The 19,233-nt window shown below is 41.6% G+C and overlaps 1 protein-coding gene across 7 annotated transcripts in view; it reads right to left on the bottom strand.

Annotated features, from left to right (window-relative positions):
* Window positions 1-308: 308 nt before the first annotated feature.
* The window catches only part of GRID2 (glutamate ionotropic receptor delta type subunit 2), an 830,074-nt gene continuing 811,149 nt past the window's right edge, over window positions 309-19,233 (bottom strand). The window contains exons 15-17 of one of the 7 annotated variants that reach the window (XM_082236355.1): window positions 11,966-12,206; window positions 8,654-8,731; window positions 309-2,995 (exon numbers count right to left, since the gene is read on the bottom strand). In XM_082236355.1, coding sequence (XP_082092481.1) covers window positions 2,573-2,995; window positions 8,654-8,731; window positions 11,966-12,206 — 742 coding nt within the window. In that variant the 3' untranslated portion in view covers window positions 309-2,572. Of the gene's footprint in view, window positions 2,996-8,653; window positions 8,732-10,221; window positions 10,402-11,930; window positions 12,207-19,233 lie in introns of those variants that run through there. The other 6 variants (XM_082236358.1, XR_014223025.1, XM_082236357.1 and 3 more) reach the window with 6 other exon arrangements.

Below are 19,233 nucleotides of genomic sequence, written 5' to 3'. Positions count from 1 at the left end.
ACTCTGCTGAAAAGTAAATCAGTCTCAGAGAGCAGGATTTTTTAGTGGAATAATCAACAGGTGGTGTAAGGCATTGAGTACCTCCTTCTCTCCACACCTTTTAAGCTTACCCTGCAAATGATCCCTTGGCATTGCATTTGTGTTGCCTTGGCAAACAACGGACTGGAGCCATGCATTTGATAACCTTACACCTGGCTCCACCCCTACCTGGCTCCAGGTATACATGCCCTGGAACCTTGCAGAGGGTATGCTTGGTGGCCATGGTTTCTTCTCGCATACAGGGTAGTTGAAACAAGCAGAGAGGCAAGTTTAGAAAACAATTTTATTAGACAAATTATTTAGACAAATTATACACAGAAAGCTCTGCCACTTGTAACTGAGGCCTCCAAAATGTGTTTTGTGTATCAGTATAATAGGCAACACATTGAAATAATTGGTTTATCACTAAAATCACTGCAACATCTGGTATATCCCTCTAGTTTGTTGTAAAGAAATTTCTTTCTGTTCTTCTTCTTCTTCTTCTTCTTCTTCTTCTTCTAAAAAGTCAGTTGTGTAGGAGCTCATGAATGTTACAAGGGGAAACAAGTTGTGCATGCTTTTAAACACTTGTACCCTAGAAACAAAATGGCCTTTTGCATGATAAGAAAATTGTTCTGCCTTACACAGTAGACAATATTATGAAGATTTCATACAAAAAACAGTGACAGTACAAGATGCTTTCCCAGAACAGAATTAAGCATCAAAATAGAATAGATCTGAAGAATATATCTTGAAATTTCTCCTAAAGCAGATCACCTAAGTTGCTTCCTATAATCAAGGCCTAGTCACATAATGGAGTTAGGTTAAAATAAGTATTAAAACAAATTAAAAATAAAACACGGGATAAGTTGGCTCGCTTTCTACTTAATCGCATTTTAGTTTTTAAGGATTACAACTGAAAGCTCATTTTACAGATCTAAACAGGTAAGAGTGTTAGCTTCAAAAATGCCGCCGTGCCAAAGGAGGCACTGTTTTCGCCGTCATCAGTTTATCGTTCTATACAATTGGCACTCACGTCAAAAATACATCTATAATTGAATATGTAATAAAGATTTAAACAAGAGATCATTCTTTTGTTTTCCTCCCCTCTCCTTTATATTCTTGGAGTAACACAGGATTGCAATTAAGGCCACACCAATATTTCTCGACCGCTGCCATCCTCAAACTCTCACACCACACTTGCAATGATGGATAGTATTGATTTCAAAGAGCATTTATTAACCTTCCTTGATCTGTTTTTCAAGCCCTTGGGAACTGAAAATCAGCTGTCCCTTGTGTGTGTTTTTACCTACCAGTTTTTCCCATTTTGTCAAAAGTAATTCCAAAGTAATAGATGATTAAGGTTACCCTTAAACACAGCTGAATAGCCAATGCAAAAACCTAAATGAATGAGTTACACATCTAGGTAACAAATGTTACATTGCCCTGGATGTTCTAATAAAATAAAAGGCATTAAATATCAAACAATCCAAATAACATTAAACCACCCTTCCTTTTCTTTGCGGAAAACCCCCTGTCCTGTACATCTTTCCAGTATACAACACTTTTTTTAACTAAAGCTTTATTAGACAAATTGCAATAGCATCAGCTTCCGTTTTATTAGATATATACATGAGTACATATGTATATACATATACCAAGGTATATGTGTATATATATATATCTATGTATGAGCTACTAATTTATTTAACAGAACAGAGGATTCTGCCATATGATACAGTTTACTGTACATAAGTAAAAGAAAACCTTTGAAACACTGTACAATCACATAAAGGTCATATGCACTGTTGCAGTGCAAAAAGGAGATTTAACTGTAGTCTTTACTGGCATAGCAATGGCTTCTTGAAATCCTACAAAATTGCATTCTCATATTAGGTGGCCTGAATGGTCTCTCCCTTCTCTTTCTCCTTTCTCTCACCACCCCCCAACTGTAAATACTGCAAGGATTGCCTTTGGTCCACAGTTAACAGGACACAGAACAGCAGTGAAGCACTGGAATGGATGCAGCAGAACACAGAGAAAAGACTGAAATTATTGCAATTGTATAAAAACTCAAAGGCGAAACAATACAAAGGTCTTTCAGTGAAATAACCCCATATATTTGATATAGGTTCAGTGTCCGTTTCCTTGTCTTCAAGTTTATGAAATGCTGTACTAGTAGAATGTTAGGGAAGTGGCAGACCTGTTGGTTTTTTTAATGGTGGCTCAGTTGAAGTTACTTCAGAGTAATCCCACTGGCCAGAATGAGTTGATTTGATGGTTTACAGAGTTGGGGCCATAATACATTCTAGAAAGCGCTTATTCCAGACACACACCAGTTGAGCTAATGGAGCTACTCTAGAGGAGCTGGACTGAAAACCATGGCCTCAAGTAGAGAGAAAGTGAAAAAGAGGAGGGGAAGGATAGTGAGTTGTTACTAATACTCCTGATTTCTTTTTTAAAAGTTACATCCATGTTAGTCCCACAAATATCACAGCTGCTCCTCGCAAAGGGAGTCCTAGAAAGAAACAGTGACAAAACAATGTCTGAAGCTTTATATGGAGGTGCCTCGGTCTGGGTCGTTACTGATGTTGAGCCCTAAGGTCGGAGTTGGTTGATAGGGAATTGAGGACATCGTTTTGATGGGACTTCTGAAAAAGCCCCCATTCGGAGCCCTGTGCCTGAAAGGGCCAGTTCGGTGTTCAGGCACACTGCCAAAAGAGAATCCAGAAGCAGCTTTAGCTGAAAGCGTACGACTAAGAGTCTGGATCTGTTCTGGTATGAAGGTTGTGGTAGTGATATGAGTGTTCCTGAAGTCACTGATCTGCTCTAGTGCTTGACGCGTGGGCAAAGTATCAATGTCCAGGGGAGTCAAGTCTATAGATGAGGTGGAAAACTGTTTATGGGGGCTCTCGTCATCTGTGCAGAGGCTGTTCACACGTCTATGGAGGTGCTCCAGATCAATTTCCTTGTCATCCTGGAAGGCAAAAAGAGGAAAACCAACAACAACAAATCATTCATTGCCACCTTTTTCTAGACAAAAATAACAACACCCAGAAAGATTTTCCACAGAATAATAATCAGAACTATTCAAATAAAGAAAACTAGGCTTGCTGCACATCAGTTAAAAATAAGAGAGGCTCAACAAGTCCTTTGCTGAACCATCTCACTAGTTTAAGCAAAACTGGCAAAAATGGTGCCTGACTTTACAACCGCCAAGCCAAGGCAGAATGCAAATAATCTGTGGTAAATCTTTCTTACAGGGTGAGTTGTGTGATTTGGATGGCATACAAGTGCACTCTCCCTTTCCAAAGCGTTCATCTTTACAATTTAGCCTCTTGAACATCTGGCTGCAGATGCTGCAGAGAAATGCTTGTTGGAAGATGAGGATTTGGAAGTAGGATGCTCATGATTTAGACCAATGTTACATGGATGAGAATGACTTTTGTGTAATGAAGATGAAACACAGTGAAGTGTTGAATGACTGGAGAAGATTGTGAGAGCTGCTGGCTGTCGACCACACATTGCAGTTTCAGTGTGATGTACTCTTTTGTTTCGCGTTGGAAGGGCAGTGCTATAGTATGACAGTTTAGGCAATTGCCTTTGACTCCTTTCAACTCTTTGCCGGCTCTGGGAAGGTATTGGAAGTGAGAGGACATAAGTTCTAAGCAGTGCTGCTATCTGACATCACAAGGCCCGTGTCCATCCAATCACCCTTAGCTTCCCATCCATTACTGTGATGGGTATTTAGCTATTGATCCACAAAAATAACAGCAACCAAGCTTAGGGTCAAAACCAGATTGGCTCAGAATAAGTTATTGATACTGGCGGTGCTAGATTACCCAATAGGCAGACTAACTGCATGCTTAAAGGTAAAGGGACCCCTGACCACTAGATCCAGTCATGACCGACTCTGGGGTTGCGGCGCTCATCTCGCTTTATTGGCTGAGGAAGCCGGCGTACAGCTTCCGGGTCATGTGGCCAGCATGGCTAAGCTGCTTCTGGCGAACCAGAGCAGTACACAGAAATGCCGTTTACCTTCCCACTGGAGTGGTACCTATTTATCTACTTGCACTTTGATGTACTTTCAAACTGCTAGGTTGGCAGGAGCAGGGACCGAGCAACGGGAGCTCACCCCGTCACGGGGATTCGAACCCCCGACCTTCTGATCGGCAAGTCTTAGGCTCTGTGGTTTAACCCACAGTGCCACCCACGTCCCTAACTGCATGCTCAGGGCACAGCAAAATAGGGGCACCTCACTCCAAAAGAGACTATTTTTTTTAAAAAAATGATGTTAAATATTTCCCCCAAAAAAACATTGGAGTGTTGAAGTAGTCATTGTGGGAAATATCAGAACTTTGTTAGACTTCCTTACACTCCACTCCAAACTCTTTATTCATTTTACTGTTCTCTTTTTATTACTTATCCCACCTCAACCAGGAGGTGTCATCCTAATGCAGATAGAAACAACGTGAGGAAACCAGACACTGTCATGTGTTGCACATGAGATACATGCATGTATTTTTCAGCACACATGCAAATTTTGTGCCATTTTGAAAAATAGAATTTTATTTTACAACTTAAAAGTATTGTTTTTATTTTGAAGTATATAGGGCTAGGGTATCGTAATCTTTTCAGTGCTTAGATACTCTAAAGAACTGAATCATTCTCTTGCGAATTTTTAGCTTCGATGCAATAGAAATGTTCAACAGAATTATAGCTAGCTTGCAATCAAGCTTGTTCCCCCACCAAGAAAAAATATATCTATAAATTAAATGAAAATTTGGAAATGTCAGCAACAAAATTTATTTCTGTAGAAAACCAGAATCTCATACTTTTTCTCCATCCCTCTTTACATTCCATAGAATTCTCAGTAGCTTTATTAAATATAAGAGACTTAAATTTATCAGCTAGAAGTTTAGATATTTCAGGAATATAAATACACGGCCAGTCAGTCCCTTCTCCCTCCTCAGGGAAAAGCCTGCAAGAGCCACGTGGAGTGTGTGTGCGGCTCTTGGGGGCTTTTCCCACCTGCATTCGCTCCATAAGATTCACACACGTTTCCCCTTACTTTTTAGGAGGGAAAAAGTATGTCTTATGGAGTGAAAAATACGGTATATTGGGTGGAATTCAATGCTGTGCTCTTCGAATCATCCTGATGGAACAATCCCACTCTTCTCATAATCCACTTTGGTGAGCTGTTCTGGAGGTTTCCCTGCCTCCCACCTTGAGTCAGTTTTGAGGGGGGCAGGAATGTGTGTGTGGGGGGGGAGAGAGCAGGGAAAGCCCAATTGCGTGAGCTGAACTCCTTGTGCAGGGCTTCTGCTGTTGAGGCTGGTTAGCTGAATCCCCCACAAAACTTCTAATATGCCATATCCACAAACAAATGTGGATTTGTAGAAAATAGCTTTGGCAACACATCTTCCACCCTGTTTGACTTTATGACAACCAGTTCGCAAGCTGGTTTGGTGGAAGAAATGTTTTAGAATAAACATTGAATTTGAGTAAGGTTGATGGAGTTGCCAGCAGCTTGGCCTAAGAGCTTCAAGGCAGCCAGACTTTCCTTCTAGGTGTTAAATGGAATATGACTCTACTTTGAAAATACCAAGATGCTAATTCTCCCCCCCCCCTATTTCATCATCATAAAGCTTCTGTGACTTTTTATGGAGCATTTCCATATTTTGGGTTGCATCCAGTGCTGCACGAGGGAAGTTCCACTCATGCAATGGGGTGCATGGGTGTAGCCAGGATATTTGTTAGTAGGGGCAGGACTTTGATAGAGGGGGCTGAACTGATGTGATTGGTCAGTTAGTTCAGTATTTCTATTGTTTTACTTGATCGGGAGGGGACAGCTGCTCCTGGGCTACACCCATGATGGAGTTTCCCTTTATTTCCTCTCCTTGAGTGCCCTCAAAATATTCTCCAGAGGGTCCTCCAGCCCCCTGGAGCAGATTTTAAGGGTGTGCAGGGGACTCCAGGGGAAAGTTCTCTTGCACAAGTGGAAGTGTGCTCTGCTAGCAGAACAGCAGAGTTTGGCATGGCCCAAGAGGCTTTCTAGATGTTAACTGTGATGATTGCTGCTAGTTTAAATGTGCAGTAACAATTTAAACTAGAAGTGCCTGGAGGACAGAAGTGCCTGGCGTGCTCTGGTCCATGGGGTCACGAAGAGTCGGACACGACTAAACGACTAAACAACAACAACAACAATCAAACAGCCAGCAGTGGCAGATCCAAACCACCACGATAAGAGGTATCTCTTCTGTGAGTTATTGCCTGTGTATAATGGGGTCTCCGGGAAAGCTGATACCTGGAAGTATCCCAAGTATCACTAGCAGTAGGCTTATCCCTGTTCTTCCTCTTAGGGCCTTTCAGCACGACCAGGATTATGTGTGTAATCACTGTGTTTTAATTTCGCATTTGCGTGGTCCATGTAATTTCCCTCAAGGCCGTGTTCTGTTTAGGGTGGGGCGGAAGGCTGAGTGCAAGAGACACAAGGCAAACAGTACAGGAAAAATACGGGGAAATGGAGACAAAGATCATGGGGAAATTGTGGAGGGGGGGAACTGCACAAAAGACTATTAGAGACAGAAAGTACTGTGTGCTTTGTGTAGAATGGTCATGGAGAAATAAGGAAAAATTGTGAGCCCTTGAGATCACATGCTGAATTTCACATATTGACTGGAACAAACTAGCAAGATCTTTGCCTGCTGTGCTCTAGTTTGCTGCTCCTTTGAATCGTGTTGTCTGAATAACAACAACTCAAAGCAGCACCCATTGGTGTTTTTTGCTGAATTTTCAGTAGGGGTGGGAAACCTGTGGCCCTCTGGAGGTTGTTTGATTCCTGCTTCCATAAGCTCCAACCAGCATGGTCAATGGTCAGGCATGATGGGAACCGTAGTCCAACAACACCTGGAAGACCACAAGTTCCTGAGCTCTAATTTAAATGGAAAAGCTCTTATATTTTGAAATAAAATGTGACTCATGTTAAAACTAATTTTTGATTTAATATTTTTGTAAGTAATGCTAGATGCCTAATTATAGTAGTTGGTTCATTTAGTAGCAGAACATGCTTATTTAGTACCAGCAGTACTAAATATTTAGTACTTATTTAGTACATGTATATGCTTAATTGAATACTTTGGAAGAAACAACATGTTACCCTATTTAATATTTTCTGGTAGTCAATATGCCAGAGATTCTGTTATTCACTTGGCCAAAAGCAGGACTGCAGTGATTCCACTGAAGTTACTCTAAAATATGATGACTTGCTCATATTTTTCCTTGTTTTGTTTTCAAAGCAAAAATTTCTGCAAAATCCCTGCAAAATTCAGTATAAACACCTGTATGTTAACTCCACTAATCACTGACTAGTAACATGTAGAAAAGTAAACAGAAGGATGAAGTAATTATAAATAATATGCACTGAACACGTATTGACTCTGTACTGTGTGCGCTTTCCAAATTAATATTCAGCTTTGCTAATATAACCTTTTTCAGAAAGGTGAAAATCAAAAGCCCCCTTCTGTGTTACTTGTTCAAATTGGCAAAGGATGGAGAAAGGTAATATGGAGCCAGGGCTCTGGTTCATCCATTATTATGCATGGATCCCCTTGCCTCAAGACATGTAGGGTTCTCTGGATCCAGGAGCCCTGATTGTAAAGGTGTGTGCATTCATGAAGGTTTCCCTGCCTCAGACATCCATGGTAATATTAGTGTGGATGGCAGAGAAGCCATGTACAATCAGAACCAGAAGTGTAGTTCCACAGTCTCTTTCTACACACTTTTCTACACACTTCAGGTGAGTAGCACATGAAAGGGGCCAAAGAGCACCAGGGGCCTTATTCTCTAGTTACTATTTTTTTCACTAGCTGCATTGTTTCCCCATTTCCTATGAAACCAGATCCTCCAGGTATTTATCCATGGGAAACCTAACTGCACATACTAATTCATTTACAAATTTAGAGCCTCATGTGCCCAGTGTTGTGTGCATGGAGCTCCTGTATGTGCAGGCGCCCTCATTAACTTACACAAACGGCAACTCTGCACATGTATCCTCTGTACATTGGAGAGTGCCCCTCTGCTGAGATAATTTGAGAAGATTGAACTCCTAGTATGCATTGGAACCTTCATGTGTGATTCACCTATATTCACCACCTTTATGATAAGAGTTTAAAATCCCATCATCACGTAACTGTCAGTCTGAATATATAGACAAATATGTACATATTTGTACTATTTTGTTCTGAAATTCCATATGTGAAAAAGAATGTGGTTGATGCATTATCAACGTGGCTGGTCTTCCGATGGTGACAAATCATATGAGTGCCGTACCATGTGGTATGCTGCTTGTGTGTAGCAGTATCAAATGTGGGTCAGGCCAGTATTAACCACATTAGTGCAACCCTTCATTTCCAGTCTCTTTGTGTGTGCTGCATCAGCATATTTAAAATTAACCTGCATCACAAGGGGTCCACTTCACACAAACAACATGCCATACAATATGGCAGCCATAAAATTCTTGTCTTGGTGGGAACCACACTGCACTAGTACAAGAAATGTGGGCCTACGTTTGAAAGCTTGCAACATTTAAAACAATTAGTTGGTCCAACAATAGATGAATTAACTCAAGACTGACCAGATTTTGACTCCAAAATTGTATTTCGTCTGGAAATATGCACTGAAGATCCCCTTCATCCTTTGCCACGCTGTTAATCTTTCAGCATAGAAATAAATTTACAGTGACACTCTCAATACTTACACTAGTCATGGTGAAATCCACTTTTTTTATTTTGGCCATTACTGATGTCTCAACATGTATCATTCTGTGATGGCAGAGATGTCTCGAGACTTAGCAGCAATAGTGATAGAGGTAACAAAGTACGATAGGCTCTAAGTCTGATAAGTGATAAGAGATCTGCCTTAAAAGGAGTTACTCTATGACAGCCTACTCAGTCTCATGCCCTCTAGATGTTTTGGATTACAGTTCCCTTTATCACTGACCATCGACCATGCTGGCTAGTAATAGATGGGAGCTGCAATCTGACAATATCTGAAGAGCATAAGGTTGGGGAAGACTGCCCTGTAAAATGCAGAACAGCCATGAGCTAAGACCAGAAGCAGGTAAGAGGAAAACAGTCCAAATAATGGTCCAGTTAAGCAAATTGTATAAAATTAGAATATTGCCACCTTCATTTTTCATTGTAGTTTCAATGTTGGACCTGTTGCATTTTCACAAGTGTTGCTAAGAACACCCTTCCTCCCTACAACTACCCGTTTTGAATGTTGTGATGGAAGCTAGAAAGTGGGCCATTTTAATATAAAGGTGACTCAACATTGCCTATTTGTTTCGTTTGATTTATGGGCAAGCCATGCAAAAACCCCATTTGTTTCTAAATGTCTGCTGCCCTCCCCACAGTGCCCTGTACTAATGTGCTGGATTGACACTAGGTCAGGGGCATTGTGGGCGATGCAAAATGGTGCCTAGACTGGCAAGACAGCTGGTGCCATGGTTGCTTGCCGTGGTAGGAAAAAAAAAGAAGAAAATAAGCTGTGCTACTGGTTTTGCTAATGGGGAGACCCATCCCCAAGAAACTTTTGGAGAAGTTCTTCTCTGCCTCTTGAAAAATACAGTGAAATAGCCCCCCCCACCCCAATTTCCCTGCCCACAAATAGGATGGGGAATTTTGAGAGACCATTTGCACACAGTCAAAGACAATTGTGGCATTAAATCAGTACTAGGGCATGGACTCCCTGACTAGGCTTCTGATTCTATTACATCCCAAGAATGGATCAACTGAAGTGGTACCTATGAGCTCCAGAGGTCCTATTGAGCTCAGAGACATTACTGTTTATGCTAGGAGTAGACAGTATGGTGGCCTCCAGATGTTGTGGATTACAACTCCCATCATCTCTGAACATTGGGCACCATGCTATCTCCCCTTGGTTTGTATGATGCCTGAATACTAATTTCTAACATTAAATTCCCTTACTTGATAGAGTCTGGCCTTCATTTTATTCAAATTTGGTATTTTGTGATTTTTCTTCAGTGTCACTGCTGAGTCTGTGACATTACAGAATGATACATTATCTCAGCTGATGTCAGAATGAAAACAAGGGGAAAGACTTAGGGGTGATATTTGCCCAAACGCCACCCAATGACCCACACTCCACCCTCTCAATACATCAAAATGAGACACCACTCACAGGATGGTTTGTGCATAGCTCCATAAAATGATTGCTCCTCTTCTTTCACGTGTGCCTTGACCAACAGTGAAATATTCAACAATGCAGACATTTAAATTATCACCAGGCTTCAGAGTTTACATCCCATTGAGATTAATGGGGACAGGTCACACTTCTCTCAGAGCTATTGTTTAAGGCTGTCTGCAGACACAAGCAGACATGACTGCGTGGGTTATTTTGGTTCACAGCTGGAAAGTTATATTCACAACCATAAGGTAAATTTTCAGTACATTTTTTTTTTTTAAAAGAAGAAGCTTGCATTCTGGAGCACAAGACAGCAGCCCAATATGACTTCCAATTTTGGGTTCTGCTGCCCTTCTCATTTCCCTTCAGCCAATGGACTGAATGGATGATAAAATGATTGTTAACATTGGTTCATAACTGTTGCAGCACTGAATGAACCCTGTACCTTGGATAGAGGGGATATTCAGCACAGATTTCCATGTGAAGTTCTAATTTACATAAAACTTCACTGTATAATGTGAACTCTTTTAAGACTCAAGTTGCAAGCCAGCAAATCATGATATAAAGGACCAAGGGACCACTTTACAGCAAGTGTTTACTTGCCACCACACCCAAGCTGAAATGTTCCAACATCTGAAATACCTAAATGGTCCTCCCCTTTTTATTCAGAAGTAAGTCACAAGGATAATGTTCAAGTTCCTTCTAAATAGTAGACTGATTAATCAGACCCTATGCTTGCTGGTGCTGCTACATCCTCCATTTTTCTGTACTCTTACTTAAAAGCAAAGACACACATGTGCCTTGATAAATGGCAAGCCTCCTTAAAAAGAATGATTCAAAAGTGGAGAGACACTACACCCAAACAGGCTAGGAAATAGACTTAAACATTTCAGTGCTGGTTAATCAAGCTCTAGTTTACATTTGATTCTTAGATGATGGTGAGGTTTATAGATGCACACCATTCTTTTGAGTGAGATGCACAGATGGACCTTTGCAAAGCAAATGAATGCCTATTTAGGGCCATTCCACACATTATGCAGAAACAAACTTGGGTTTGCAACACCTAGTGTGCTCAATTAGGAGCAGCAGCCAATACACTTCACTGATTAGTGTACCTGGATGATACATGTGTCTGCCAACACATGTTCATTGCATTTGCATGTTACATTTTTAGATGTACACTTAAAACAGTTCAGGTGTACATCCGAACATGTAATTGTGAAGTGGCCCTTAGACGGTGTTAAGAATATGAAAGCAAATGAGAATTTTTTTTTTCTTGCAATGATTAAAATCACCAAGGGCTGGTAACAAGAACCAAATTTGAACCCAGTGGCTTGGATACAATGAAACCACCATATGGCCAAGGTGGCCCTGGGGCTGGTGTTTCTCAATAGCAGCCTTTCCTTCCAAATTGAAAACTTCTTTTGAAACTGAAGGGGTTTCAGAAGCCATTTGAGGTATGATATTGAGGTCTACTATCCAAAGGGGTAGAAGTAAAACAAACCCCACTGGGCATATCCAAGCACACATAAAGTAGCTTTTGGCTCTCTCCCCCATTACAAAAAATGAAAAAACAGTTCTTTTAGATCAGTAGTGAGGAACTTCTGGCCCGCAGGCAATTTCCCCCCCACATGTTGGTGATTAAGAGGGATATACTGCTAGAAGGCTATAGTAAAACATTTCAGAATACACATTTTCCTTCTCACCTCTAGTGCTATGATGAAATGGAAGGGTCTCATACCTCTTTTGAAGGAACCCGCGAGCCTTTTCTTTTATTCCACCATGTTTCCAACATTGCAATTAAACAGGAGAGAACAATCCCAGCAGCCAGTATGCAAAATACACCTGCAAAGCTCTTTATGTCCAAAGCTCCTCCTTTATATTTAGGGTCCACGGAGGAGTATAGGTCACACTGGCCATTCTTTGGCCACCACTTATGCTTCAGTAGGTCCATGTGTCCATTCTGCTGAAGTTCTAGAATCCTTGGGGAGAAATTACAAGAGTCATTCAAAATCTCATTAGCAATAATGAATAATTCCTTACACAGCTGTACAGCCCAAGCCCAGACTTTCCCAAGATGAAACTTATGCTGCTCAAAAGATCTCATATGCGTGAAAGCAAAAATATGCCTGAAGTGGCTGGCCAAGCATGCATTCTGATATCCAGCTCGTATGACTTGAAGCAGTCTCACTAACACGTGCTGCTGACAAATTAAAGTAGCACCTCGGTTTACGTTCCCCTTGGGTAACATAAACTTCAGGTTGTGAAAGTGGCACCCCTGGAAGTGTGCACATGTGCAGAAATGGTCCCTCCAGTTGTGGAAAGCTTGGGATCTGATCGGAGCTCTGGAACGGATCCTGCCCGCAACTGGAGGTACCACTCTATTAGAGGGCTGCATCTATGGCTGTCCCATGACATCTGTCTAGAATGTAAGAGAAGCTTGCTGGGTCACACCAATGGTCCATCTAGTCCACAGTCCATTGGAAGCCTGCAAGTCAAACATGAGCACTGCAGCACTCCATGCCACCTCTTGTGGTTCCCAGCAAGTGGTATTCATTTTATTCATTTTCATTCCTTATATTTCTGTGCTTCTTTTCACTCACACGAGTCACAAAGTGGCTTAAAAACAATAAGCAAGAAAACAGAACACCACAATTGCAGCATAAACCATATAAAATAATTAACAAATCCTTAGTAAAACAACCACCTTCTGTAAAACACTATTAACAAAACAACTTTTAAAAAAGGCTATACAGCACAACCACAAGAAAAGTCATCTTATAAAACTCACAAAGCATGACAGCACTCATAGTCCATATATATATATATATATATATATATATATATATATATAGGCAACATTAACAAAATATCAAAAACAAACCAAGCACATGCTATCTCTCCCCACCCGCGTCACTCATTGTCTTCCACTCAGTTCACCAAAAGGCACATACACATGATACCTCTGACAGTGGAGGTAGAAGATAGCCATCACAACCAGTTTCAGATGGCCAGGCTGATGCTAAAAATGTGCAACTGCCATGTAGAAAGCAGTTGTGTGCTTTCATAATCCAGTCCTGAAGATATTATGAGATGTAAGCTCCATCTGAATCCATGGAAACGACTTCCGTATGACGGCCACAACCCACTGTACTATAATATGCATGCACCCCATCGAAGTTGCTGATACTTAAAGCATAACTAACTCTGAGCTGGCTATGAGGAAAATGTGTTTAGGACCAGGTTTTAAGTCACTTTAATGATGCAGCAGGAAATGCGAGTGTGAAGTGTGTTGTAGGCAGCCCCCAAAGCACAAATGGTTTGATATGGAAGAGCACTGTTTCAGCACTATTTCAGAGCATATCCTTAGCTTGACTAGGCAAGAGTGCATGGGGGACAACTGCCTTGAGCTGACCCTCAACCACTCATTCAGCTGAGCTAGTCTTACAGGTTGTCATGCATCCCACATGGCTAATGGGGATGGAGGCTTGCTCACTTCAGTGGCATCAGGAGTTTATGGGAAGGAAGCCTTTCCCTGCCCTGACTCCCATTTTCCCAGCTACAGCGAAACACCTGGAATACAGTCAATTGCAGTCTCAATGTGCTCAAACTAGGCCATGCTTTAAAAAGCACTTTTATTGATTTTAAGCACCTGCTTAAATTTCTCTCATTGAAATCAGTTGAGCTTAAATGCAATTTAAATTTAGCTCAATATACAGTCTCTGTTCTAGCCACTTGCTCCTGTGTTCTAAAGAACAACCAACTAAGGATTTTTTCATGTGTAATCTTTATTTTTCCAAATTGTCTTGTTAGGAAAAAAAATCACATGCTCTCTATCATATTAATGGTGGCATGAAAGTCTTTTCTTTTTGGCCTTGAATATGTGCATTTTGTCTTAGACCAATGCATTGGTCCTTTCTCTTTTTATACATTCAGTTACAGAATAATTGCTCCATTCTCATTACTAAAAAGCTGTTCCATTTGCCTGTATAATTCCTGATGACACAAGACATCTTTTCTGTAGGAGAGACTTTTATGTGTATGATACTTGAACATTAAGTTGCTCTTTGAAACAGAATTATGTCTAATTGTATGCCCACTAATGGATGTTAATGGATGGGAAAGATCTCTTTCCAGATATCAAAAATATGCACAATTCAGAGATAAAGATTTCATAACTAAGCAGAGGAGTTGTAGATATGGAAAGAGGCGATTATAACCTTCATTTAGGGAAATGATGTATCAAGGGAAATTACAGTAGAATAAAGGTAACGAGTCTGTCTATCTGTTCTGTGATACCAAAAGTAATATCTGATTTGCCCTTCACAAAATCAGTGGATGTTATTTCAGTCATTTAATAAGAGGAACTAATTTGTGCTGAGGTTTGTGAGCTTAAGAGAAATCTACCTCCAGACCTTTCTGCTGTACAAACTCTACTAATTTTCAGCGGGGTTTGTTTGAGAGAATAATGGAGGATGCTTTGGAGGATAGTATTAGTCACTGAGAGCAGTGTTTTAAAGAGAGACCTAAGGCAATGTCAGCCTTAATTTGATAGCTAAGAACATACTTTTTTTGCAATGTGCAAATGTCCCACAAGATGGCAGCCTCTACATAAAAACAATGCTCACTGCTCCAGCACTCGTGTAGAGTAAGTACATGTTTCTCAGCTAAGCAGCAAACCTGTGCATCATCACTTGAACATGCTAACACTTGTTTTTTTCTGAGCTATCAAGTACACCAGGTTCCCTCAGACTTTGGAACTGTAAACCCTTCTCCCTGCCCCAGTAAAAAACAACACCACAAAACTAGCTGCTCAGACTTTGCAAGCTTTAGTCCAGGGATAAGGAAACCAAAGGAACAAGGAGCAGGGCAGAGGTACACTGTGGGGGGATGGAGAGTTGTCCAATCAGCCCAAAAGCTGGGGACATCAACAGCATACATCAAATAATGGGACATGGATGTTTCAGGGCTGGATCAGTGGATCAGTTAAGATGCAGTCACAGAGATGGGGAAGTGGTACTCAAGTGATCCCCATTGCAACTGGATCTGTTCAGTCAAGACATCATGAACATTCTTGACATAAAGAATGGGGTATGGGATACAAAATTCTTCATGGCTTGCTCTGTTGATGTTTCAGAACCTTGTGCTTCATTCATATGTGATCTACTTCATTAGCACTTACTCCTGAGATGAAAGACTGGAAGAGTCTGGAAGAGCAATCAAACTCCCTCCCTGTTCCTGGCTATGGGGTGTATGTGTGTGTATATATATGTGTGTGGATTGAACAGGCCTCCCACCACCCATCACCAATCTCCTCCTTCTGTCTGCCAAATGTCTGGTGGGTGAGAAGCTTGGAGGTATCCCTGCTAGCAGAAAGTCCCCGAGCAGGGTTTTCCGAGGGCAGGGAGTGGGTGGGTATGAGCTGGCCAGAGATTTGCTGCATCCTGAGCTGCTCTTGCTGTCTTAACCTAATGGCAACCTGGAGCTGATGCAGGGGCTGTGCAAAGTTGCCCTGTCCCCTTCTACTGCTTCTGCCCCACCAAGGGGTTTAGGGATTTGGATTGCATCCTAAAGCTGCAATACTATGTACACTTTCCAGGAGTAAGTTCTATTGATCACACTGGCGGAGGAAGAGGACTGGGCAGTGCTATCCCAGTGGGGTGCCATTGCGGCTGTTCCCCCACCTGCGTTGGGCACCGCGCCCCCACAGGCGGTGTGCCACGCCCACAGGATGCACATCATGCCCCTGCGGGCGGCGCACCCACATCCCCGGGACGCACGCCAGCCCAGCGCCAGTGCTGAAGCATGAAGCTCTGCCACTGACTGAGCACACTGGGATTTCCTTCTGAGCAGATACCCATTATAATTCTCCTGTACCATAGAACAGAGGTGGAGAACCTGTGGTCCTCCAAATGTACTTAGACTCTAACTCCTATCAGCCCCAGTCAACACAGGTAATAATAAAGGAGGATAGGAACTGTCATCATAGAAAGCCACTGAGCAGAGGCACACCCCTGTATGTTATTTACTCCAACAAGATCTCTATAAGAGTCACATCACGCTGAATTCTAGCATGTGTGTGCCAGGGGAATGCAACGAACAGGAATATCAGGCCCACACAAATTCCTTCACATAACCTAAGTTCTAAGTGCATGCACAAATACACAATTATAATGCTGTTCATCATTTTTTGTGTGTGTTGGGCAGTTTGCATGGGCTGGATGTATTCAGCCTAATGTATATACACTGTGATTGGTTTGTATAAAATGTTATGCGTGTGATGGGTGTATGGGCATGCGGGTCTGTAGTGTTTTTCCATTTCCCTAGACTGCATACAATGTGAAACTATTCTAAGGAGAGATCCCCTAGATTAAATACATGGTTGCTGGCCGGTATGGTGTATGACGTTTGGCCGTGGGAAATGGATATCATAGTGGCACAACTGCTGGGCCTTAGCAAGGGTTAGGCTCCAGTTGGTCTGATCCAAAAAATAGAGGGAGTGGGGAAGGAAAGCTATGTGTGAGTCCCTTTGGACCAGAATCAGAAGCATAGTCCAACACAGGTTGGGTTCCAAGGTGGAATCTACACACATATAAAAAACCGATGTGAAAATGCTTTTTAAAAAAAACGTTTTGAAAAATACATTGAATTTGGCATAGCTCACTGTCTCCATCTAGTGTCACATTGTATATTCCACTTTATAATACATTTAAATTGTTTTATTTACAGCTGTATAGCTGAGTTCCAAGAGGCTAGGACGTGAAACAGTTGCGCTATGACAATACCAGCACATCAAGCTTGCCTTGCCCATGTTTATACCATAACTAAGGCATGTGCATTTATTTGGGCACAGTGTGCCAATTAATGGTTGCTAGTATTCAGACAAGAAGTGACATTATTAGGAATGCAAGTGCTATTCCAGCAAACAGCACCTCTGTGAATATACACTAGCATTTCTTTTTCTAGTAATCCAGGTCACACATTACTAAGATTCAGAGAGGCTTAATGCCACATTCATAGAGGGACCACAAGCTCTTTTCACAGATGGCTTGAGGTGGCGTGCCAATTCCTTGTACCAGGGCATGTCAGCTGAAAGACATTATTTCAGCTGCTTGCTTTTCCTCATTGAAAACCAATGATGAGAGGAAGTGCGAGAAGTCAAGCTTCTGGAAAATGACATGGGAATAATTTGACTTCACATGGAGAGGGCTTCCTATTAACAAACCATGAACTAGTTGCTGCAACACTGTGGGGAGAGGATGGGGACGGAGATGGGGATGGTTGTGTTAGTAATTTGGCCTTGAGCTGTAACCCAGTAGTGTTGCATTCATGCAATTTCTGCCCCTAATGACAATTGACAGTACTGGGTCTTAAGTAGAACTGAATATAGGTTTACATGACCATTATACCTGTAAGCATGTTGTTTACAGTGGGTTGGAACTAATGTTAGTTGAACGTGGTTCCCAAATGAAATCAATCAGGAAAGTAATGAACTAATTTTCCATATTATTTTCAATGAAACCTGAGCACAGGTAGTCTGGATCCACCCAAATATGGGATGCTCATTTAAATATGCATAGTCTCTGGAGTGGAACATATGAGACGCCATATTCAGGGTTAGGGGAGGTCGTGAATTCAATTCCTTGGCTTTTGTTTCTTTGCCTCACTCTGTTACACTTTCAAATGTAATGTTATTTGCTTACTTTCACCAGGCATGGTCCTAGGTATGGTCAATAGATCACTAGTTCTACTTGATTTTCAATTCTTGGTGATTAATATAGGTATTGCTTGTTACTTAAAGCTACGTGGGCTGAACACCGTACACTGCACTGGGAAAGTCATATAGGGTCATGTTTCATTCCCCAAACATTTGAACCTTAATGGTTCACATTTTAGTCCAAGATGAGTGCTTAAGAAGCTCTCTTTAAAAACTTAAAATACGAAGCCATAGGATATTTTTATTTTTGTATTAAAAAACTCCCTTCTTTTGCACGGTGGGCTTCTAATGGCTCTCAATCATCTGGGTGTAAAGCTGGAATAATAATTCTTCCTTACACTACAAGGCTATAGCAGTTCCCAATAAATTATCATAAGTCATTCAGTTATCAGAGTGACATCCGTACTGACAGAATATGAGGAATGATGTTTCTAAGCAATTAGAGTGCTGATGACAACCATATCATTTTTTCAGCGAAATTGTTTTGGTAGTTTTTATTTATACAATTCTCCACCCACCCCAATTCATTACCCAACTTCTCAAGAGTTGTGGCAAATGTCTGTATGCCCTTCTAATATATACAGAACCGCCTGGAAGATAGGCATTTGTGTGTTCTGGATAGGGTTGCACTTTATACAAAGGAGCTTGGGCACTCCAGGATACATATTTGCTACTAGAGGCTGAAGTGACCTCTGTGGCTTGGAATGCCCTTTATCAGCTTCGTCTGGTACTCCAGCTATAGCCATATCTGGATTGAGATAATCTGGCCATTGTAATCCATGCATTGATAACACTGAGACCGGATTACTACAATGCACTTTTTGTGGGGCTGCCCATGAGGCTGCTCTGGAAGCCGTGGCTAGTGCCAAATGCAGTGGCTAGGCTGTGGATGGGGGCGGATGGCGTTGTAACACCTTTGCTAAATGTGACATCTGCATTGGCTGTAACATATGCTGCGGAATAAATTCCAGGCTGTTATATAAAAGCCTGAACAATTTGGGTATAGGATTCTTTAAGGACTGCCTAAGCCCCTGGATATTTAGTCAAAGGCGACTATAGGGTGCACCGCTCATCTCGCTTTTCAGGCCGAGGGAGCCAGAGTTTGTCCACAGACAGCTTTCTGGGCCATGTGGCCAGCATGGCTAAACTGCTTCTGGTACAACAGGACCAGTGTCAGAGGGCACGGAAACACCGTTTACCTCCCTGCTGCAGAGGTACCTATTTATTTAATTGTACTGGTGTGCTTTCAAATTGCTAGTTGGCAGTTCAAACCGCCAACCTTCCGATTGGCA

This window comes from Podarcis vaucheri, assembly GCF_965113315.1.
Source record: "Podarcis vaucheri genome assembly, chromosome: 9".
Lineage (NCBI taxonomy): Eukaryota > Metazoa > Chordata > Lepidosauria > Squamata > Lacertidae > Podarcis > Podarcis vaucheri.
This window is presented reverse-complemented; position numbering and strand designations above follow the sequence as displayed.